Source organism: Cyrtonyx montezumae, unplaced genomic scaffold (assembly GCF_038088225.1).
Source record: "Cyrtonyx montezumae isolate F1298 unplaced genomic scaffold, pur_monq_1.0 scaffold_21, whole genome shotgun sequence".
NCBI lineage: Eukaryota > Metazoa > Chordata > Aves > Galliformes > Odontophoridae > Cyrtonyx > Cyrtonyx montezumae.
This window is the reverse complement of record NW_027071948.1, coordinates 1,077,032-1,101,116: the sequence shown is the minus strand read 5'-3', so window position 1 is coordinate 1,101,116 and position 24,085 is coordinate 1,077,032. Positions and strand designations below refer to the sequence as shown.

The 24,085-nt window shown below is 48.6% G+C and overlaps 1 protein-coding gene across 1 annotated transcript in view; it reads left to right on the top strand.

Annotated features, from left to right (window-relative positions):
- Positions 1 to 24,085, top strand: part of PRDM16 (PR/SET domain 16) — a 192,367-nt gene that overhangs the window by 61,957 nt on the left and 106,325 nt on the right. Inside the window, exon 2 of the mRNA XM_065737906.1 lies at positions 15,377 to 15,726. Within this exon, the coding sequence (XP_065593978.1) occupies positions 15,377 to 15,726 (350 nt within the window). The remainder of the gene's footprint in view (positions 1 to 15,376; positions 15,727 to 24,085) is intronic.

The window sequence follows — 24,085 nt, the reverse complement described above, 5'->3', positions numbered from 1 at the left end:
TTTTCAAAGACGAGTCTGAGGCTGCTGCTGAGCCTCTCCAGCAACAGATTAAATATAGTCAATGAATACTTAGGTAATGGACTCTGTCGTGGGACATAATGCACTCCCCTTGCATGCTTTGATTAATTAGGGCTGGTTATCATGGAACAAGTAGGAAGAAAGCTGTAGCAATTCCTTGGCATATGCACTGCTGGGGAAGCTCTATAAGGGGTGTTAAACAAAAGCAAGAAAATAAACGTCAGTGTTTCAAGGTAGGGATCCCATACAGATTTGGTATTTGTTACTGCAGTATTACGAGTGATGGAAATAAGTCAGAAGAGCCGCCCCGAAACAGATGCAACTCCTCATGAACTTCAGATTCCTTTAACCTTCACAGAAATGTTGCAACTCCAGAATTTTGAAACTGTGGTCTTAGGACAAAAGAAAATGTGTTATTGCAAAAGAGATTCCCTTGTCGTACCCCCTGGCCAGCCAAGCCTGTGAATTATTACCAAACCGAGAGGGTACGGACTTATTTTTGTACAGCGAAGCTGTGTGACATTGCACAGGGGTTATGTGGGCAAGGTTGTGACATAGCACAGGATGCTTAGACGTGAAGGTAAAGCCAAGCACAGGGCTTTGCTGCTTCCACCGAAGCCTTTATGGCTGCCCTTGTTCCACACAGACTGGTTTGGTCCAATACAAACTGGCTGCTGTGGCATTTCCAAAGCAGTGAGCTGCAGAGGGGGCAGGGAAAGCAAGGAGCTGCGTTGGCAGCAGCGGGCACCGAGCTCCCAGCACACAGCACTCTGTGTGGGGTGAGTGCTGTCTGCCTGTGGGTGATGATTTGGGGTGCAGGATGTCCGGCCCTGGTCTGTCTGCTGATGTAGTGATGCTGTGCTCTGCAGCTCGGGAGCTTGGAAGTGCCTGGGCTTAATGGGATCTGCTGTTCGGTGTGTGATTGCTCCCTGCTGCCAAGCAGGGCTCGCCTCGACCCAGCCAGCAGAGTGAAAACAGAATGTAGTAGCACTCTGCAAAGGGGGGGGAAGATGAAATATATCACAAGATAATAAGAAAATAAACCATTAAAAGGCTCTGTTTCCTATTATCATGTGGTTTTATGTTAATGAAGTTGTTCCAGGCCTGTTTGAGTTTAACTCAAGCAGGGGAATATGAGTAATATGAAAAATATGTGGGGATGAAGACCCTAAGTTAAAAAGTCTGTGAAACATTTAATGTTTTCATTCACCACGCATTTCAGAAGAAGATATAAAGCAGCCAGAAAGTGGTACGGAAAAAACATTAAGCGCCAGATTTTCCTTTTTGTGATCTCCAGATTTCCGTATCTGCGCGTGCGGGAAGAGCCCACTGGGCACAGAGCACAGAGCCCTGAGCTCACTGCAGCCATGCCCGTGGAAGTGCCTGCATCCCCAGAGAGGTGATGAGCTGCTGTGTTAAAGCAGGGTGGCTGTCCCGGGTTAAAATGGTGGCGGTGGTGTTTTTAACAGCTGATTGATTTATAAAAGAAGGAAAGGACGTGGGAGGTGGGCTTTGGAAAGTGGCTTTCATCGGAGAAATGGAAAATGGTGAAATATCCGAAGAGAGGCTTGGGCATATATTTGTAAAGGGTTTTCTTTCAGAAAAGTTGAAACATTTAATTCTGACCCGAAACGACCCGAATTTAAAAAGGGAAACTGGAGAGCACGAAAGCACTGAGATGTCCCGGATCTGGAAAAGCAGATCCCGTCGTGAATTGAGTTAAGCTGTCTGGGTCGATCTAAAAATTATTTTCTTCTATTTTTACTTTTTTTTCCAGTTAATTCAAAACCTTAAACAAAAACAAAAACAAATCTGCAGTGCTTCCCTATGCATTCATCCCCTGAAGTGAATTCCTGCTTTGGGAACCGAGGCGTTGGCGATCGGGGGTAGCAGGGATCGCATCCAGGAATCGCTCGGAGAACATTTCTTCCATTACCTCGTGGGGCAGCTGCAGCCTGCTCCCGTGGCTGTAAGAAACCAGTGTGCTCACACCTCCCAGTTCCTCACCCCCCCTTTGTTAGAGGTGTAGGGCGCAGAGTACAGACCTAAGACACGCAGAGATGGTGCTGATAAATCGGGGAGCTGAGTTCAGGTGGAAGAGCTGAGGGATGTTGGAGAGCTGAGAGAAGTGAGCAGTGAGAAGCTCTGTGCTGCCCAGGAGCTGCGTGGCTCTGAGTCCTGCCCAGCCCTCGTGTCTGCTCAGCCACAGGTTAACAAGCAGCTTTGCTTTCTGTCTCCTTGCTGGGTAGAACCAGGGCTGTGGTGCTGGGATGCTGAGCCTGCACCTCGCACCGGGCAGAGGAGGAGATGGGCTTTTGGAATTTGCTGCATTTTATTTCTAGAGAACTTTCCATAGTAATTTCCATGCATAAGGCTTTGTAAATCTGGTGCAGAATTAACCAGTGAGTGACACGGGAAGAAACGCAAGAAGTTACAGATGAAGGGAAGGGCTCAGCACTAAGCCAGGATGCTACACAGCCGAAGTTTGATGCCGAAGTGATAGCAATGATAGCAGCATGCCATTTATTTTGTAAGTGATCTCTGTGGGCCGTAGGGTTTTCCTGAGCATCTAAGAGAAGGGATTCGTTGGTTCTGTTTTAACTTGCAGATGGTGCAGTGCATTGGCAGCCTGAGAGGACAGTAGCTGTAGTTAGCTCTCATTAGAAAACAAAACGCTGATATTGATGGGTATGTTGTCAGAGCATCCTCATTGCTTCCTGAGAAATAGAGGGTGAAAAACAGCCATCGTTTGGCCACCTGGATGGGAGCAGGAGAGGAAGAGATGTTGTGTCATGTGTAGTTCTGCATGCGGAGGGCTTAGGGTTGCACTGTATAGGAAATCCTTCTGGATTCAGCTATCAAAAAGAAATCTTCACAATGCATGACAGCCTGAGGAGGTGGGGGACAGAGGGGCAGCAGACCTGGGCACTGCCCCCAGCTCCTGCACGGAGCCTGGGGAGATGGGACCCAACAAGGGAAGCTGTGCTGGTCCCCACCCCATGGGAGAGCTGCGTGCCCCAGCGCCGGGGTTATGGTTTGCACCTCCATCAGGTCTTGTTCCTGCTTTGATGTCTAAATTCTTAGAAGCTGTAAATGGGACAAAATGGCTTCAGGGTGGAGGAGTCTAAATTGGCACAAGGTGGGCACTTGGGCTGTCAGCAGTGCGGGGAGGGGGCAGCAGATGGGATCCCTTACAGCCCCGGTTATTACTGTATCAGAGCTGCAACGCTGAGCAGGAATATCACCTTGCCTTCTGTTTTACTGAAATGAATTAACTGACAGGAAATCATGGATTTCCGAACCCAGCTTTCCTCTTGACATTCCTGACTGCAAAAGGAGAATTAAACCGGTGAAAGTGGGTAACAAGAAACAGGTTCTGAAATTATTGGGTATGGCAAAAGCAAACCATCACCAACCTGCTCCGAGCAGCAACTCTGTGCTCAGAAAAGGCTTCTGGGGGGAGATGGATGGAGGCTGAGGGAAGTGGGAGGGCAGGGTGAGGTACTGCCTCGGTGATGGGGGTGAGCTCTTCTGAAAATGCACTGTTATTGTCCCTTATTAGGTCACAAATGAGGGGGAAAATGACAAAAAGGAAAAAAACCAGCACGAACTTTCCAAACAGATTTTTGGAATTCTCGCCGTGGTTTCATTATCTCCGTCCCTCTGAATGGTCTCACTGTTGCTGCTGCTGCAGTGGGAGTTGTGCATTGATGGCACAGGGCACGGCTGGAAGAATGCTGTTACAACCACTGCTTGTTCCTCACAGCGGGAACGTGCAGCACTGCTGCAAGGATTCCTTCTTGTCCCCCCTATTCCCCTTCCCCAGTGCATGTGTAGATCTCTCTCTCCACACAGGAGCTGCACTTCTTCCCATTTCCCTTTTCAGCTGTTTCTGCCGACGGTGTTTTTCTGTGCAGTGTTCAGAAAGCTGAAACAGGAGCTGTGGTAAAACCAAATAGTGGGGACTACACGAGTTACGGTGACAGCTCCTTTCCAACTGTTGCAGGTACACGTGGCAGCGTGCTGCGGGCTGAAACCAGCAGCTCCCAGATGCTGATAGATGAAAGTAGGGTGGGGGCATTCACTGAATGCTCCAGGAGAGGGGCTCACTGGGAACTGTCAAAGGGAGAGAGGAGAGGGCTTTGGAGGGGAGCGCTGGGCAGGCAGCTCTGCTCCCAGGGATGCTCTGTCTGGCTCCTGTGCTGTCCCCTTTTGAAGCCAGGTGTAAAGCCAGGCTGCTGCATCCCACTGAGAGTCCTGGGAATGGGCTCCTGGAGCCACCCAGACAATTGGACAGAAATGAATACCTCGTGCTTAATGGAAGCACTGGGTTCTAGGAGGCAACCTGATGGTTCTCCTTTCCTCCTTCTCTTAACATCCTTTGTGCCTTCCTCACTTTCCATATGCTCCACCATTCCCGTCCAATTCCTCCCTCCCTATCCCTTTTTCTCCCTGCCTCAGCAGCTTACAAAAAAATAAAACAGCCCTTTCTTTGCGAGCCCTGTGGCTGTGCTCTCCTCTCCTCTGCTCGTGTCCCAGAGCCGTGCTCGGGTCAGCAGCGAGCTAACGCTTTTGTCAGCGTGATTAATAGCGCTGTGGATTGTCGTTAATTCACTGGCTAATGACTGCAACTCTGGCCGCTCCTGGAGTAATCGGGTGATGTATGTGGGGAGCGCGCACCTCATGGCAGAGGTGAAAATCATTTCGACAAGTCAAATATTGTCACAGGGAACAAATGGCTCTCCCTGTTAATAAAAATTAATGAATTTTTTTTACCGCTGGCCTGCTAAATGAAGCTGTGGAGTGACTGAGTGGAGGGGACAAGCTCGGTGGAATTAAGCACTTTATTTGATGGTTCAAACTGTAAACATCTTTATTACGGTTGTGATGGGATGTGGCGAGCGGTGGGGACTTCGTGTTCCAGAGAGGTTTGTTCGGATGCACCCCGACTTTGGGAAAGTTGTGTCTGTGATTGAAAGGGAGAGAGAAAACAAAGGGGTGGATGTGGTAACATGGAGGTGAGGGCTGGAGAAGGGTGAGCGTGGGCATGGGCTGCTGGCAGCGGGGCTGAGAGAGAGGGGCAATGTGACGGTGACATCCTCACATGGGCAGAACTCTGTGACGTGGCAGAGCTGCTCCGTGGCCACCTGCTCACTGGTGAGCTGCCCAGGTAGGTAACTGCAGGGGAGCTGGGCTTGGCTTCAGGAGGACTTCTTCCCCCAGAGCTGCTGTCTGCAGAGCACATTTTTTTCTGTGTCTACTATATTCTAATATCCTCCACAATTATTAAAAGGCGTTTTTAGGGCTACATGAATGGGGTTGAAAGTTACTGGGCAGCAGGCATTTATTTGTGGGTCCATACGGAGGGAATACGTGGCTGGTCGTCACTCTTTCAGAAGTGGCTGAGCTTGCTCCCAATGTGTGAGCCAGATTTCTCCTCCCCATCTTGCTCTGAACACTGCAGTTTCTGCTGTTGCACCTTGACCAGCGCTGACATGCGTCTCTTTAGCACGGCCGTGCGGTAGCTGAAGAGTTAAGGCACAAATAAAATCTCAAGTTCAGACTGTCAGCTTAGATAGTGCTTAGCAAGGGTCGAGGAAAAAAAAAAAAAGAGAAAGCCAGTTGTGATTTAGAAGAAAAACAGTGAGATTTGACCAATTCCATGGAATACCTTTCTTTGCCCCAGGGCGGGTGGAAGTGGTATATTAACCAAGGAATAGAGCAGAGGAGGAAAAAGGCCAAATCACATTTCTTTGAAACAAAGAGGCTTTTTACCAGGAACAAGCCTTGATAAAAATTACAGTGGCATCGCAAGTCATTTCACCCGCTCGGCCTGGGGCTATATTAAAGCAGTGAGGAAATAAGGGATGCAGCAGCCCTGAAATACAAATACAGTAGTCCCGGGAGCGTTTTTAGTATAAATAATCCTTTTTAGAATAATGCAGTGGCTTTAAATAGGGCCAGGTGGTGGGCACAGCACCCAAGGTTGCCTTGGGAAGGGGCAGAGGGCGGCGGGGCAGTGTATGTGGCTGTGGGCACTGCCAATGCCCGTGCTCCTGTGCCACCGTGCTCTCCCATACTGCTCCTACAGCGCAATCTAATGAAATCAGCTTAAAAATAATGATGTTAATGGATGGATCTGTCAAGCCGAGCCGTAAGAATACTTGGTGTGACTGGGAAGTTGAATGGCTCTGAAACTACGGTAGAGTTCCCAGGAATCGGGTGAATTTCCTTTGGAGGTTAGGGTGGGATTCCTGCAAATGTATCAGCTGTTGTTTGATGCTGCTGAGCAGCTCTCTGGGCATGTCCTGGCCCCCAGCGGCAAGCACACAGCAGTATTTGTCACAGAGTGCCAGGGGAGGGTTGCACGTGGTGTGATGTCCCATTGCCATTAGTGGAACTTACCATCATTCCTGTCTGCCGTGGTTGACACTGTCCTCAATTTTACAGAAAAAGTCAGAGGTGACTTTGGAGACAGAACTCAGTGGAAGTTCCTGCAGTGGCTCAGTTTCCCAGCCCGAAGGTGGGAAATAGCTGGCAGACCTCTAGGTCAGACTTTGCTAGATTCTCTGTACCTGTGTGCTTGAATGAGCTGGAAGTTGGCCAGGTGGTTTTGCCAGAGGTGTGCCTTGGCCAGATGCACACCTGAGATTCAGTGATGCAGTGTTTGTGCCTCCATGGAGCTCATCATTAAGTTATGATAACTGTAGTGATGGAAGATCGATGGGCAATTCCTGCTCCTAAAGGCTGTGGGAAAAGGACCACCTCTGTGCTCACCGGGCTCTGCAGAGGTGCCCAGAGGATGCTCAGGACATGCAGAAATAACCAGTATTTGTGAGCCTCGTTGTGGTCTCAAGCCCAACACGGCTTTGAGTAAAGCTAAGGATGTGCAGGAGCACTGGAAGAAAAGCCCAAACCAGGCAGGGGCTGACATTAAAACCCCACTGCATTCCATGTGCTTTGGAGGGGAACACGTAGGAAGTGTGAAAGTTGTTTCCAGCTGACTTTTTTTAAGCAGAAACCCTTGCTCATCACCTCCTGCCTCACATTTCCCAAGGAGAAATGTGTCTCTGTCTCTGCCTCCCATGGGCAGGGATTCCATGCAGTCCAGCCCTGAACACAGGCTTGGGGCAGCAGCAGGACTGTGTCACCAAACCACTATATCTAATTAGGAATAGCTGAGTGTTGAGGAACAAGCTCAGGAGCAGCAGCTGAAGGAGCTGCCAGCAGCAGGTCTTAGCCATGGGATGTTCCCTTTGGGATGCAGCTATGGGATGCCCCCAGCAGGTCATATCCATGGGATGTTCCCTTTGGGATGCAGCCATGGGATGCTCATGGTGCATCTGCCCTGTCAAGTCTTGCACCGCTCAGGGAGGACCAATCTCAGCGATGCAGTGGAATTTATATCTTGAGCTGAAAGAGTTTGGTTTGGGTTAACCAGTGCAGTGGTTATGTAGTGGATAATATGGGAACTGATGTGATAGTGGGGGTTGTGCATCTTCTGGTGTGCTGCTGCTCGAAATGAAAGGGATGTGAGATGAAGACTTCCAAAGACTGAATTTTAAAAGCTTTGCTGGGCTCTAATTCGTTGGAACAACTACACAAGTTTTTATAGTTTTTTTTTCTAATTAAAGTAGAAGTTACAGATGATGAAAAATAAGCTGAGTCCAAGGCCTGAAATACCCATCTAGAACTTCAGCACGGTTTTGCCTATCTGAATTAAAAGCATATATTACAGGTGGTGTTAGGAGCCATCGAGGAAAGCACTTTGCAGAGTACAGTGATGTCAGGGTGGTGAAAGAAGTGCAGAGCCACTTCTCAGTGCTCCTGCAGGGCTCTGCTGCTCGAAGCGCGGCGTAACATCAGTGAGCTTCACCGGAATGCTTTTGGCCGGGGATGGAGAACCCGACCAGTGCTGTGGCATTGAAATGTGTGCCTCGGTGGTGCTGACAACAGAGCTCTGCTTTTGACACCCACCTCACGGCTCAGCCCCGCGTCCCGCATTGATTCCCTGATTCCCTTTATTCCGCACAGTCTGCTGACACCGTCCCTTCCCTCGCTGTGCTCTCCCTCCTCCCCTCCACGCCCGGGGTATGTCTGTCTGGCCCAACGTTAGGAAATAGAAATTGTTATCGATTAATATTAATATTTAGCATGTTTGTGAAAATGTCTTTCCCCACCGCTATTAATCTGCGATGTTAATAGTGCCGGGAGTCCTGTTCTGGACCCGGGGGAACCCACAGTGAGCGGAATGACAATGAGACGGTGACAACAGCCGAAAAGCTTTCACTTGGCAAAGATGTGAATTCCAATTGCAAGGTCTCCTTTTGGAGACTTGCAAATGCTTTATTCCCTCTCTGTGGTTTGACGTCCAGGACCGAGCGAAATGCCCGGCTCCATTTGTTAGTTTTTGGAGAGCTGCTCTCGCTGCATTTATTTATTTATTCTAAGTAGTGCCGCTCCTCTCAGTGGGGAGATTATCTTTGAAAGTTCTACTTTGCTGCGTTTCCAACAAAAGAGTTTCTGCCCAACTGGAGCGTTTTCCATGCTCCTTTAGGTTTCAAATGTGGGGGACTTTGAAGCAAAAATAAGCAAAACCGCTGCAAAGCAATTAGGATTTTTCGTTCCCAGTCGGAGCGCTGTCATCTTCCTTCTCCTCTCCGTCTCCTGACTTTTCTGTTGTTTCACTTCAGCTTCACAAAGGTTTGGTACAAGTGTATGTGTCATTCGCTGCAACGCTTCGTTGGAGCTATCACGCTGTCAGTAGCTGAGGGACAGAAATCCCAAAGGCTCCTCTATTTTCCAGTGCCTTTAATGAAGAGATAACAGAGCTTTTTTTGGCTTCCAGGAGTCTGCTGTACATCCCCTGCCAGCAGAAATCCCATCATTAAAAAAAAAAAGCTTATTTTTTTTTTAACCTAAAACCAAAAGCACTGTGATCCCTGATACCCGTTCTCGCAGCTGAGTACTGCAGTGGCTGCTTTGGAGGGTGTTTATTAAAACCCTTCTGATTATTCTGCTGCTCTGTGCTCAGTCCTCGTGTGCTCCTACACCTGTGGCACAGCTGCTTGTTTTGCATAGCATAACCCAAACTGCTCAAGGCGAAACAGACTCCAAGGGTGAAACCCAAAAAATGGGTATGATATGCACAGAGAGGGCACACTGCACGTGGCTGAGTTGTTCCCTCCTGCTCATCCCACCCCCTTCTGTCTCATCCCTCACTGTCTCCCTCAATGAATAACTCTGCAGTTTGTGGTATTCTCCAGGACTTAATTGGTTTTTAATGCGTCCCACAGTGGTTCTACATTAAATCAGGGAAGGTGTGTGTATTATGTCCTGAAGCCCCGAGGGCAGAGCCCATAGGGGCTGAGCAATAGGTGGGGGCACCCACCACGCAGTGGTCGCAGAGCTCCCACCAAGGAGATGTGTTTCTCAGTTGCTCTTTGGTGAAATTTCACCCGGAGAACTTGTGCCTCCTCCTGACTTCATTTCAGCAGGGTAAATAAATAGGGAATCCCACGAGCGTTGGGGTCACCTTGTGGGTCCAGTGCTGCAAGGCACTGGTGCTGGCTCACAGCAGGAGCTTGGCAGTCCTGCGTTATGGGGTCAGGGCAGCCTGCATAGGGCAGCAGATGCTGCCAAGCACTCGGACCCACGGACATCAGATAAGGGGCGGACAGATAACGCGTTAGGGACGAGCTTCCTGATCTCCTTTTGTATTTCAGCTGTGGCCATCAGGTGGCAACCTGATCACTGCGATGCTTCGCTGCGCAGAGCCCCTGCCTGGGGGGTGCTGCTGGGTGCTCCCCACCCCCAGCCCGGGCTGCTTACAGGTGGGCAGTGCTGTGCTGAGAGGCAGAGAGCCCTGGCAGTGCTCGCACACACGATGCATGAGTGCAGGGGTTTGCACTCTTGGCTGAGCTGGGCCGTGATGCTGGAGATTCCTCCCAGCTCTGCTCGGCTGCAAAGCAGTCCTAAAAATGGTCGGTGTTGTTTTTCCTGATGAAACATGCCGAGTGTGCAGCAAATGGGCACAGACCCTGCCGTCAGAAATGTGCACGGACGTGTGTCCTGGGGGTGTGACACATCCCATGCCTTCTTTCAGGCATAGCACTGCAGATGGATGTTTTTCCCTGCTCAAGAAGCAAAGCAGGAATGCAGCGTGCACCTGTAATCCTTGTCATTTAGGAAATGACAGCACCCGTGGCTGCTTTTTTTTTTCTTCTTTTTAACACGTATGTCGTATTAATATAAAACCACTTCTCCAAGAGGGATCCTCTGACCTGGCAGTGCTGTGGACTTCAGCTCGCTGTTCACTTCACACACAAGTGAAAATGGGCAGCTTTTGTGAGCATCCCATCCTGGGGCCGCCTGCCAAATTTCAGCCTGGAAAGTCACCGTGTGTCAGCCAACAGCACAATGCCATGGAGTATGACAAAAGTGTTATGGGCTCAGCCCCGCGTTCTCTTTGCTCTTAATATCCCCGTTGCTCTCGCTGGGAGTTCTGACTGCAGAAGGGATGGAGCTCTGGGCCCGGGTTTGTGTTTGCTTCAAGGTCGGAGCTGCAGGCAGCGTGTGCTGGCTGAGCAGCCCGGGCTGTGTGCTGCAGGTTTCCTATCCGAGATGCTCTGGGAATGCACCAGATCCCGGGGCACTTGGGATAAATGGGCATTTCCATAGCAGAACCGTATACTCTACACCAATATTAATAAGCATAGAAAAGAAACAAACACCCCCCTCCCCCCCCAAGTCACCCCCCTCGCCCTAAATCCAGCACATTGTTCCTTTTACCAACATTTCCTTTAACATTCGTTCCTTTCCTTTCATTACAGCTGCTAAATAGATTATTCATGAGCTCCCTCACCAGTGCTGAAGCAGTGCCTGCATTGTTGCAGGAACCTCATTGGTGTCACACAGATTTTCAGCCTGTGCCCATATCTGATTATCTGTGGAAACAACCTTTCAATGGCTCTTTTTTTTACGGAGTAATTTCGCTAGTGAGCTTTGAAGGACTAATTTTAGTTTCATGACAATAACAGTAAGGTCAAGTTGTATTTCTGTAGCACTTTTCACATAGCCAGACATTCCAGAGTGCTTGCCACTAGGAGAGGGGCAGACGTAGGACAGCACGGTTGTCACCATTAAGTGACGCACAAGTCAAGCTGTGGGGGAACTCGGTGCAACTGGAGACGGTTTCTGAGCTGCAAAATGTGCTCTGCCCTTATTTTAGCACTCGTGTTACAGCGTGGGGGGTGGAACAGAGGGCAGGCTGGAAGATGCTGCAGTGATGAGCAGAAATCCAGGAGGTTTCATAGCGCAGTAGTGTGAGCAGGCAGACTCCTCCCAGCTGCATCAGCTGTAACCAGAAGTAAAACCCAGCTGCTGAACCTGCCTGGGATTCCTGGAATAGCCCGGCGTGCACATCTGTATGTTTTAGTGACATCTAGCTAACATCTGGGGAAGCTCTTGCAGAGCAGAGCTGAGCTTGTGCAGCGAGCACTACAGGAGAGTGCTTCTGAGTGCCCCTGCTGAGATACGAACCCCGAACCGAATCTGTCTGGCTTATTCCCAGCTGTTACTCTGAGCATTTAAACGCATCAGTGTGACAAAAAAATAATCCAACTCACGATATCCCCTGGCTTCAACTGGGCAGAATTTCATCCTTCTCACTCTGAGCTCCGTCGTCTGAGGAAGCTGTGTGCGTGGCCGTACATCTGTTTGCATGTTGCCCAGTGGGTGATGGTGGTACTTCTGCTGGGAGTTGTTTCACTCCTGAAATGGTCACGTTGCACTCAGTGAGGCTGCTTGGGAAGAAGTGGTCGTGCTCCCTGTCCTAAGCCCTCTAAGGAGACTCATTTTGGCATCTGCAAAGGCAGAAAGAAAAGATTACCTGTGCTAAGGACTTCTCCAGAAACACAGAGTGGGATCTGGGCTCAGCTTCAGAGTAAATTCAGATTTAATCAGAGGTGGCCTGATTATCCCATATCAGAGGCTGAATTAACAGTGCTCAGAAGTGAGGTGTCTTTATACTTGTGTCATTTGCAATTTTTCACAGGTCATGCTCCACTAAACCTAGTTTTGCTTTTCAACTCGGTTGGAATTCCTGTTTCTTAAGTGCAAAAGAGGCTAATCATAGAGGAGAAAATAATTTGACTTGCTAATACCAGGAGAGAAAACATTTACAGCAACCACAAGTATGTTCAGGATTATGGAGCACATAATACTTATGAAAGCTTGTTTCTGGTGACATGTTTGAGTAAGGAGGGTTGCACTTTCTAGCAGAGGAAACGTTTGTAGGCTGCAGCAGGCAGTCTTCTGTGCTCCAAGAAGGCCAGAGCAGAAAAAAAAAGTTGGCAAATGAATCAAAAATCCTCTTCTTTAGCAAAGCCTGCTGCTGGGCTGCTTAGGCATGAGCTCAGGAAAGTCTTTATTAGGAAAAAAAAAAAAAGGAGGAGGAGATGTGCCCTCTGTACAGAAGGTGCATTCTGAGGATGCAGAGGAGATGCTGCTGTTGTGGTGGGCAACGGGAGCTGGAGCTGTGCTGGGTGTACTGGGTGTGCTGGGTGTGCTGGAGCTGTGCTGGGTGTGCTGGGTGTGCTGGAGCTGTGCTGGGTGTGCTGGGTGTGCTGGAGCTGTGCTGGGTGTGCTGGGTGTGCTGGAGCTGTGCTGGGTGTGCTGGGTGCTGCTTCCCCATGGCAGCAGAGCTCAGCCATTAGCATGCACTGTGGGAGTCCCTCTCGATGCAGCGTGCCCACAATGGGGCGGTTGTTGGGCTTGTTATCATAGTGGGAACTACTGTGCAATGAAAGCACAGTCATGCTGCCTCATGTTTAATTGAGAGATGGCAAATCTGTTCCCAAAATACTTCAGCTCCTTGTATTAGATGACAAATGTGTTTTTCTTTTCCCCTTCATCTGTTTCCCTCCCCTGCCCTCTTTTTTTTTTTTAATTCTTGAATGAAAAAAGCCCGGTTTCCGTTCCGTTTGAATCTTGTAGCCTCACAGTTGACTCCTCCTGGAAAAATCCCCACACTTTATGATCCCCCGAGTCCACCATTTTCAGTTCCAGTCTTCCTATCCCTTACGTACTGGCCCTTTTTTGGTCTCTAGCATGCTGAGAACAGCTCGTGTCTCTCGTTCCTCAGGTTCATTCCACGCCCGTGCTGATGCTTGGCATCACCGCCGGCTCTGCCTAAGACCACTTTTATTCCCAGAATCTGAAATGGAAATTTCAGCTGATTATTTGGTCAATGCTCGTTGCCTCCTCAAAGCCTGCCTTCTTCCAAGGCACTTCATTCATCCACCTTGGTTGCTTGCCACTACTTTTGCACCGTTCACTCTATTAAATCTGATTCTGCATTTCAGTGCACCTCTTCTAGGAGCTCTGCCTCCAGTCTACCTTCTTAGAATAATATTTTGGTGCATAACTAACCACTGTTTGCAATACCTTGAGGTGCTTTCCCCTCCGGTAGACACAGTGTCTTTTGTTTAGCATAGAAAAGTTGGGCATTAACCGACATAAATTTTTGCTCTGTGAACTCCGGATTTGGAAGGAAATAATAGTGCATGCTGAGTTTCAATTAATGGCGAAGTCTATGCCATGAAGCTGATGTGCTAGCTAATGAGAAGACCTGTATTTTTTTATTAATTCAGCATTAATTTGTGATTAATTACTATGGATTTTTTTTTATGTTGTAGCTGCACTAACTTCCAGTGCGTGTAGTCTGAATAGGAACCATTTTTGCTGTATACAGCCATAATTTCTTAGTGACTGGTATGTGATTTGTTTTTTTTTTTAATTAGAGGGAAACTTCATTAATGACCTTTGTGCACTGGGAAGCCAGAACTGAATATGTATGGACTAAATATATAAGCACATGCATCGTATTTCAGACATAGGAAATACGAGAGCTGGGCTCTGCTTGCTGAAGCCCAGCTTATGATGTTGGAGCATCAGCTCAGTGTGATAAAGGTCTCCAATCCCAAGGCCGTGTTTAGCACTACAGTCCGAAGAGGTAAATGCATCCCTGGGATGAAGGCTGCTGGCTTCAGGAGCATTCCTTTGGAAAATTTCTCCCTGGATTTCATGCTCACAGGGATAATCCTAGGATCCTATAGCTGTTCTAACACACGTGGTTCAGGAGAGTTGTTGAAAAACCACTGATGGTTCAGACAGGAGTCTTAAAAGGACTGAAAACGCATTTCGGTGGAAGATATTCTATCCCGTGTCGCTTATTCGAGAGTATAAGAGGTGACATCCTCAAAAACTGAGAAGGGAGAGATGTGGAGTGTGGAGGTAGGGAGGAGGCAGCGGGGTGTTTTCAGCCTGAAGGACGGGCTGCGTGCGAGCCTGTATGGCAGGGTGACCTGGGGCCTGGCCCCATGCCCAGCACTCAGAGCACCTCCTATGGCGTTGCCCTTCGCTGCATCCTGGTAATCACTTGTTTTAGGAAAGTGATGGAAGAGGGAGGGATAGCTGAAGAATATTTTTAGCTCGTACAAGCCAATAGCAAACCAGAAAATGGATGCATGTTGTTACAAGTTTAGTAGTGGAATTGACTTGTAGTTCTCTGAAGCGTAATCATTTGCGCTCGCTGACATAGTGCTCATTTCCCAATTGTTTGGTGGAAAATGAAGCTTGGAGCTCTGTGCAGGGTGAAGGCTGTTCACCTTTGGGTTTCCCCGTTTGGTTGCACTCCCCAGATGCACACATATGGGCAGCTCCCCCTGTTCCTCCCCGCTGTGGTGCCTGGAATTGTGTTGGGCATGGAGCTGTGGGGCTCCAGGATTGCCCCGAGGATGCTGAGCACAGTGTCCCTTCGAACAGGCTGTGGTTACAGCTCTGCAGATCACACATTTGCTGCCACTGTGGGGTGGAGCAGAGCTTAGATGCAAGCATCACCAATCCTGAGCAGACAGAGTCTCTTTACATTTGATAAAGGAAGACAAAAGTCCTTCAAATGGCTTATGCTTTGTGGGTGTAGAATCTGAAGCCAGATTTGACCTTAATTACTCTTTTCCTTTCCCTTTTCAAAATACCCTGACCCAGTTCAAACAGTAACTGGTGGCACAGAGCCTCGAATGCACCTCTTGTGTGTGTTCTTCCCTCTGTTATTGCAAGGCAGCTGACACAGCTCGTGCTCCTTCCTCCCCTAGCTAGCTCCGAGCACTGTGCAGCCCCTATGGATGTCCTCACCTCAGCCCCACCTCAGTTCTGTAGGACAGCACTGCCTCTTTTCCTGCCACTACTGTCCCTAACGTTTGTGAACTAGACTATGTGAAACTTTGTCCCGAGAAGAGATAAACTGATGTTCACGTGAGTATTTCAGTGTGTTTTGTTCTGCTGTTTCCCCTTTTAGGTGACAGCGAGATTGTAAATAATATGTACGAGACCGACCCTGATCTCCTTGCTGGCGAAAGTGCAGAGGAGGAAACAGAGGACAGTATTATGTCCCCCATCCCTGTCGGACCTCCATCACCCTTTCCCACCAGCGAGGACTTCACTCCCAAGGAGGGCTCGCCCTATGAAGCTCCCGTCTACATTCCTGATGACATTCCAATCCCACCAGATTTTGAACTCAGAGAATCTTCGATTCCAGGGGCAGGGCTAGGGATTTGGGCCAAAAAGAAGATTGAAGTTGGGGAAAGATTTGGACCTTATATGACAGTACAAAGGAGCACATTAAAGGAAACAAACTTTGGATGGGAGGTAAGCGTGCCGAGTGTGGTAATCACATTCATTTGTCTTTGCAAACTGTTCATAAAGCGAGTCGAGTCGAGTCTGAGTGGGGACAGAGGTAGTGACTTTGCTAATGCCATATCCCTGAGTGTTTTGTATCCAAGATTCCATGCAGTATTCAGAAAGCAGCAGAAATCCTTGAAGATAGCTGCTGGGGCTGCAGGTACTGCCCCAGCACCATTTTAGAAGGTTGGTTGCAAATGATGTTGGGTCACTCCTTAAAGTGCTTGTCATTTTCAGATTGTGTTCAGAACTTGTCACAATGGGAGAAATATGATTAGTCGCGTCATGTTTTGTAGTTGGGTGTGTTACCTTTGACTTCCACTCCGTGTTAGCTGTGCAGGCACTATTAACTGGTCATAGAAAATAGCATGTACCCATTAACGCCCTAGATGTTTTTGAGCTCTGGCTCTGCAGCAAAGATAAAGGAATGCAAAAGTCATTTTTCCCTCAGCACGAAACAAAACCCATCTTCAGTGGGAAAAGCAGCACTATCCCAGAACTCCAGTGTCTTTCTCCCCGCTTCGGGGGGCTTATCCCAGCAACTCCCTTACGCTGCTGTATTGTTGACTTGAAAATATCCACACCTGCACGGGCTGTCCTAAACTAAAGCAGGTTCTAAGCACCACGAAGTGTAGCACGTGGGGATGGAGTTTTAGCTCCTTTCCTCCGCCTGAAGCACGGATGCAGTCTCCCTGCTCGGCTGCTTGCTGCTGGGAAGCAGTGGCACAGAACCGAGAGGCGGCGTGTGCTGGCAGGAGCCCCGGTAGCTTAGAAAACGAGGCCCCAGAGGCCAACCTGGAGTTTGAAACTGTCTGATTGTATTTACACTGCTGATTTTTGAAGTCTCCACAAACGGGCGAGCAGCGAGGTGCTGCGAGGCCCGAGGAGCTGTGTCCAGATGTTTTGGTTTACTTTTAAAACGTGTCCGTATCGCATGAAGAAGCAGAGCACGCTTGCCCTGAAAACAAAGCTCAATCGGATCTCGTCATTCTCCTGCAGTAGGAAACTCCTGAAGGGCTGAAATCAGAGTGTGGGTCCGTGTCTGAAACCCCTTTCCTCTTTCCTAATGCAGGGGACACACAGCTGAGTTTCCTTCCCCACCTTCCCCACGTAGAGCTCCATTCCTTGGAGCTTGTCTTTGTGTTGGCTTCTTTTCTTGTGAATTATCGTGGCCGAATACTTGCTTGGTATTGCCATGTCATCTTCAAAATGATTTTTTTTTTTTTTGAAGGAAGAAATAATCAGAAAAAAATGTGCTGTCAACATGCTGGCAGTAGCTGGTGGTCTTAGGGGGGCTGTGGGTGTGGGCAGCTCGGGGTTACACAGTGTGATGTGCTGAAGGGAAGCACCATCACTCCCTTGGGGAATAAATACTCCGTTCTGGCTCTCTGTAGGCTGCAGTGTGGAAGTTGCTCCTGCAGGAAGGTGGGAGCTGTCGTTTTCTGAACCTTAGCACTTAAAGGTGACCTTAATTTTAATTTTAAATACGTTTTAAGCAACAGTTTGTGGGGGGTATTTTTTGCACCAGCTCCTGTTGTCTGGCTGCTGGAATTCTGGCCAAACTGAGTAGTGCAGGTCCTTCTGTCTGTGACCTTGGCATAACTTTGTCCTTGTCTTTTAGATTTCTGGTACAGGTTTGTATTTACATTCATGGTTTTAAGAACTGTTCCCTATCTCCATTGCACACGGGGTGCCAGGCGTGATACAGGCCGTATCTGTTAGCTTGGGTCTCCATTGACTTTGTGGTACTGTTTATTTTTGTGGTGTACACGGACACACTTTCTTTCTCCACGGCCCCGCTCACATTTCTGCGGCGCTTTTGTTCTCCCGTTTGACAGGAACGTTTTGTGGCTGAAAGGAAGGAATATTTGTCCTCCATCAGATGTCCTCAAACACTGTCTGAAACCCACCCCGACGCTCTTCCTTTGACCTTGCCTGTTCCTGCAGGTACTCTTGAAGCCATTCATTTCCCAGTACATCTACGGCAGTTCAGAAAGTTGCAGTCACTCCAAACCTCCCCATTTCCCTTGAGAAAAATGCAGGGGTGCCTTTGAGCTGAGCAGGAATCCCTGGGATAAACTGGGTGGCACCAGGCTGTGTCCTCCTCCAGCCACAGAGCGATGTCCTGGGCAGCTTTCCATGCAGCCACTTGTGCTCAGCATCCGTACCATGAAAGCATTTCTGTCCTTTGTCAGTGAAATTGAGTAGGCAGAGGAAAACGGAGGAATTTCCCCCCCTCTCTGTATCACATTCACCAGCCTCTGTCCTGCTTTCGTACAGTTTCTGCCTGTTGTTTCCTGCAGCAGCGATGAGCCTCACAAATCCACTTCTGTTGTGTGCAAAGAGGAATGTGCCCGATGCAATTTGACATTCGTTTTTTGACAGTGCATCTCTGTAACTTGTGGTTTGGACTCACAATGGCTCGAGATTGAGTGCTTTTGGAAGGCTTTCGCTGATAACTAATCAGAGCTGGCTAATGGACTCATTGCCACTGCATTCGAATTGTCACTTCTGTTAGTCACATTACTCACTTCTGTTAGGAAGGAGAATTGTTCTTTACACCCAAACTGCCACTTACTGATAAGTCCTCGTTTAGTTTCCTGCAGCTTATACTCTCGCTAATGCTCCCACCCAACCCATAATCCTAAAACATGGGGTTTTGGGGGGGGGTCTGTTTTTAACAATTAATAGTGAGGGGTGTGCACTATATGGGCACCTTCAGCACCTTGTCAGGGTCCTGGGCAGCTGCAGCTGGTGCTGGTGTGTAGGAGTGTCCGTGCTGGGTCCACGGGGGCACACATCTGCCCTCTGAGCACGACTGGTTTTTTCCGATATGATTTTAATAATAATAATAATAATAAAATCAGTTTTGGGCATCTAGAAGATCTGCTGAAGGGCTTTGGTTTGCAAATGGATCTGTGTTCCATCCCACACACGAACGCTGCAGAAATAGCTCCTCTCCTCCAGCCTCGCTAGGACTCGCTTGTGAAAATGAAACTGAAACTGAGCAGATAACTGCGTTGCTTCGACGTGGTCGGGAGCCACGGGCTCCCGTGTGAGGCAGAGCTCTGCTCTTCCTTCATCCCAACTGTCTGATCCCGACCCAGCTCTGATGTAAAACACCTCACTCCAGGAGGCAAAGGAAGAGTGCTGTTTGCTGCAACTGTCAGCTTACCCTTTATTCCCAGTAACAGCCTGAACATTCACAGGGAATACAGTGTGCTGTGCCTTGCCTTGAGAAAAAGAGAGGATTTTTTCCCCGTTGTTTTGGGTGTCTTTGCTTTTAAGCAGACAGGAGCGAGTGGGTCGAGACGGGTGACCCACTTCACCTGCTTCAAACCACTGCTATCGTGATCCTTTTAAATAAATATATAGTAAATAAGTAAATAGCGATGTTTATCATAGCACTGTTTATTTTGCTTATTGAGAGAAGAATTGAGGGGGAATTGCATCGTGGAGGGAAATAGAGCAGCTGAATTTGGGGGAATTTGCAGCAGTCAGATGTGCATTTAGCTCAGTTTGCTTCTTGGGGTCAATCCCACTGATAAGATGCTGTTAGTTCCTTCATTTGAAACAGAAGAGACTTCTTCAGCACTAAAGCTCTGACTCAACAAGACAAGGTAGGCTTTTATTTCTTAACACGTGTAAAATAAGTGCTTTCCTTTAATACTTTGGGGCAAAGATAGAAACTGTCCCATGGAGGAGGAAAAGCTGTGCAAAAAATAAGAGCTGGCAGCTGGAGATGCAGCATTCTTGGCTTCACATCTGGGCCAGTGGAAAAACTGCTGTTCTCTGAGTGCTGTGTGGTGTCAGGGATTCACAGCAGTTCGACCTTCTGGTTCCCACAGAACAGAGTTAAACGGGGCCGGGTTTGTTTGTTTTCAGAAGTGCTCATAAATGGCAAGGAAATGTGGCTTCACAGGACCAGCAGCGATGGCTGAGGGGAGAATTGGGCTGTATCTCCTCAGGCCTTGAAAATATTAAAATAGGAAGGGGACTGTGTGCATTCTTTGGATGTGACGGCTGTGTCACGCTTCCCCGTCAGCGGAACGTACCGCCCAAATTCACTTTAAATGCCGATACAGTTCGTTGCAGTCAGCGTGTCCTTGTCTGTCCAGTTCTGAAACAGAATACACTAAAAGAGGTACGGGGCTTTCAGTGAGCTGAGAGATCTCAGGACCTCTCATCCCTTGCTCGTATTCTCTTGCTCGCAGGCTGAGTGGATGCGATGACATTTCCTTGTAGCTATTCCTCGTGTGTCCCCTGATTCATTCATTCTCTCTGGCCTCTGCCTTTCCCTTTGGCTTGGGAATAGCAGAACGGCCCCATCATCTCTTGTGGGAGTGCTGGAGTCCTGAAAAAGCAGGAAAAGTGGGTTCGTATGGAATGGAGAACACACGAGCACGCTGGGACTTCTCGGATGTGCTGGTACCACTAGCAGCTGCTGGCAGCTGTCAGACATCCTTGGTGCTCTGTACTTGAATCTATCGGTGCATTATAAGACTGCAGGTAAGCTATTCCTCGAGGCTGAAGCCTGAAGGGAGCTGCTCAGTACAGCTCAGTCTGGCGGGGTGGGGAGCATTTATATCAGTCCTAACGGTGGACAGAAATTAAAAGTGCATCCACCAATACTCAGGGCGAAAGGGCTGACGTTTGTACCCTTTTCTGATGTTCCACCAAATGCCTCAATGTGAGGGTTAAAAGAGTAGATCTTTTTTAGGCCCAGGAATGGCGAGATGTCTTGCTCTATCTTAGGCACTTCTCTAAAACATGGGTATATAAGGAATTAGGGAAAAAACAAGAAGAGACAGGGAAAGGGAATGACTAAGAATACCTCCTGATATTTCTCCTTTATTTCCATAAGGGGTAATAACTCATGAGCAATCCGGCAGAGGGCACTTTCTTTAAATAGAACGTTCTGATTCACAAGCAGAAAAAGGAAATAAATATTTTCTTTTCAACTTCGAGAGACATCCATGAATACCAGCTTCTGAAATGGCATTTTATCATCGATGCTTAAAAAAGGGAAAAAAAAAAAAAAAAAGGAAAGAAAATCCCATGAATAACTCAATGTATACCACAGGATTTGAGAAAGAGCTCTTTTTTGTTGTCTGGAGACTTCAGAATACAGGGCACTATTTCTTCCTGTGGAATGTTAACCTTCATAGAAATCCAACCTTTATTTTGTCCTCTCCCAGAAGTGCTGGGTGACGGAGTGCTGGAGCACAGGAGGCTTCTGTACAGGCAGTGATCAATCAGTTAGAATTAAACCTTGTGTATACGTGGGACTTGGAGGGCAGCATCATTCACGGACTATTTCAGCTGCAGTTTCAGAAGGTGGAAGCAGTGCAAAGTGACTTGCTCTGTAGTTGCTGGCCACTCCTGCACGGTCAGGAGTGCAGTGCTGCATGCTGGTGGGCAGCACGCACTGTGCCGTGGGGCAGCAGATGGGAAGCTGTGTCCTGTAGGGAGCCTGCAGGCTCTCTGCTAAAAATCTCACGTGTTCACCCAGCTGTTCTCCATGGAGAGCTTCTCCTTCATCTCCAAGCTCCAGTAACCGTTGTGTTAAGGCACCAGAGCAAGCTCAGCTTGGAATCATTGCTCAGGATGAGTGCTCAGGGCTGTGCTTGGGCTGTGAGCTCTGGGGCATCAGCAGAGCTTTCAGTGAACCTCGCTCGAGTTCCTGGTTAATTGTGAAGTCTGATGGCTTTAAGAGAGTGGCTTCACATCAACCTGTGCAACGCAAGGAGGAAAGGCACGACGGGAGAGTTTCCAGAGTAAAACATTCATTGCTTTTATGGAAAGGGGAAATCACGTTGTCCACATAATTTGGCACTGTCCTTCTCTTCCCATAGCAAACAGGGAACAGCACCACAGATCTGGAGAACTGCTAAATATAGCGGCTCTTACTCTGTGGGATTTTAGCACTTCTCACACTTTGGCACTTCGGTTGCTTCTTGTTTGGCTCCAGAAACGCAAAAGGATTTATGCTGTTGTACACAGAGACGAAAACGAAAAGTTGGGTCTGTTGCTCTTTCTTAAGTAGTCAGACATAGTTGGGTCTTTGTTCCTCACCTGTTAACATCTCAGCTAATTATTCATCCTTTCCACTTTTTGTTTATTTCATCAGAGCAATGTACTGGGACCTCTACAAAATGAGACAGGCCTTGTACTGAGCATTCACAGCCTTGCAAAACACGGTCTGTTTGTGCAGGGAAGGCGTGAAGCTCACTTTGAGTCTCATTTAGGAACGTTAGTGGAAGGCATACGTCTGCAGGAGGAGGTCCGGTGGCAGACGAGGTGGGATTGGAACATTTCTGGGCGTTGGGGTGTTGCTGGCAGTTTTACTCCTGATTGGGTGCTCTGTTTTCAAGCCGTGGCTGAGGCCAGCAGCCCTGTGAGCATCCTCACCTTGAGCTGCCCGTACAGCTCTTCCATTTCCCAGCTCTCGCTGTCCCCTGTGAAAGCAAACAGATCACGAGATGGTTTGAGTGGGTTGAGTGGAAGCTGGTTACCTTAATCAGGATCCAGACCGGTGACAGCGCACTGCGACCGTTTAATGTGTTTGCACTGATCAGAGACATGCACATTCAAGTGGGCCGGGTAAATAAAGGAGGGGCATCTGTCTCACGAGGCGAGCCCGTTTGTGTACACATCGGGCTGGGAGGGCTCCGTCGGAACTTGCCGTCACTTATCCTCCGTCTCAGAAATGCACAAAATGTGCTTCAAAAAAAAAAGGAAAGTGCTTTTCAGCGAGGAGCGTTCCCCCGAGCAGATGTCCTGCTCATGCACACGCTTCTGCAAGGCTTTTGGAGGCAGCTCTTGGCAGCACGTTGCTAATGAAGGATACCTCCTGTAGCTGCTGGGAGCGGGGCAGCGTGTAATAAACGATGCCGCGGTCTGGAAGCCCTGATCTCTAAGAAATACCTTTGTTTGAAGCGTTTCATAACCCCCCCTGCGATGGGAGCTCAGCCCCTCGTGTCTGTGTTTGTGCTCGGGCGCTTTGCTCGGAGCAGAAGTGGCATTTTTTCCCTTTCTGATCTGATTACCAGCAGTATGTTTCCTCACTTTCAGATAATGCCCGGGCAAGTCGTCGCTTTAATTGTACATCTCATTGTGCCATCCCTGTTCAATCATGTTCAAAAATACCTACATTTCACCCTTGTCCCCCACCTCCCTTTTCCCATTTAGATCTCACTGAAGTCCATTCTCCCTTATCAGCACAGTAATTTCATGAGCAGAGCTAGGATTTCTGCCGTTTAGGCCCCGGCCATTGTCTGTCGCAGCTGCAGTCAAGATAAACCCTCACCCAGAACAAAGTTGGAATGACCTTTTACAAGCAGAATCTGCCTTGTTTCCCTCCAGACTAATTTATCAGCCTTCATTTCAGCCTAGTCTCTCAGCAGAGGCCTGAAAGAACATTACAGAGAGCATGAATGAACAGGGGGATTAAGATGCTTGGCTAGTCCCTCTTTTTCATCAGACACCTTCTGGATTTACTGAGATGTAAGCTGTAAATGACCGTAAGTGGTGAACTGCCTTAAACTTGCAGGAAGGGAAAGGGAAGGGAGGGGGTGGGGGGGGGGGGAATCACCAAAGCCAAATGTTTGGGAAAGAAGAGGGATGTGGGGATGTGGATAAAGCCCTGCGCTGGGTCTGGCACACACTGTGCTGCCGGGGCCTTGGGGTCAGCGCTCTGTCCCGGGCAGAGCAGACAGAAAGGTGTCTTGTGAGTTCAAACCAACCTGTGTGTTGACTTAAAGCAAACACGAACAACTGGATTACACATCTATCTGCACTGAAAGTATTTTTTTTCTTTTTATGTGCAGCAAAACAGCAAAAATGTCAACGGGAGCACGGCTTCAGTGCTGTGAGAAACAGTTCTTATTAAGGTGAACTTGGCCAACGTGAAATAACAGATCCACTTTAGGCTGACAGCAGCCGTAATCCGAGGGGCTTGCTGTGAGGGGGGGAGCCAGCAGCAGGGCCCTTAATGAGGGGAGCTGTCGGCACGGCTGTCTGCACGGTGTGGGATCTGTGGTGGTGGAATGGGGTCCCGCTGCCCCTTGTGCCATGGGACAGCAGATTGTTTCAGTCCTCCCACCTTCCAGCTTTCTTCATCTTTCATTTCATGAAAGGGTCGATAAAGAACTTGGAAACTCTGCTGTTAAAGCACAAGCAAAAATCCTCGCCTGTAAAACTTGAGTCGTTGTGGTGGATTACTTCAGTGGAGGTGACTCGACAGCTTTTGCAAGGGAAGAATTGAACACAGCTCCGGTGGCTTAGCCCTTGGGATCAGTGGTGGTGCTGGTTATTCTTCCTGCAT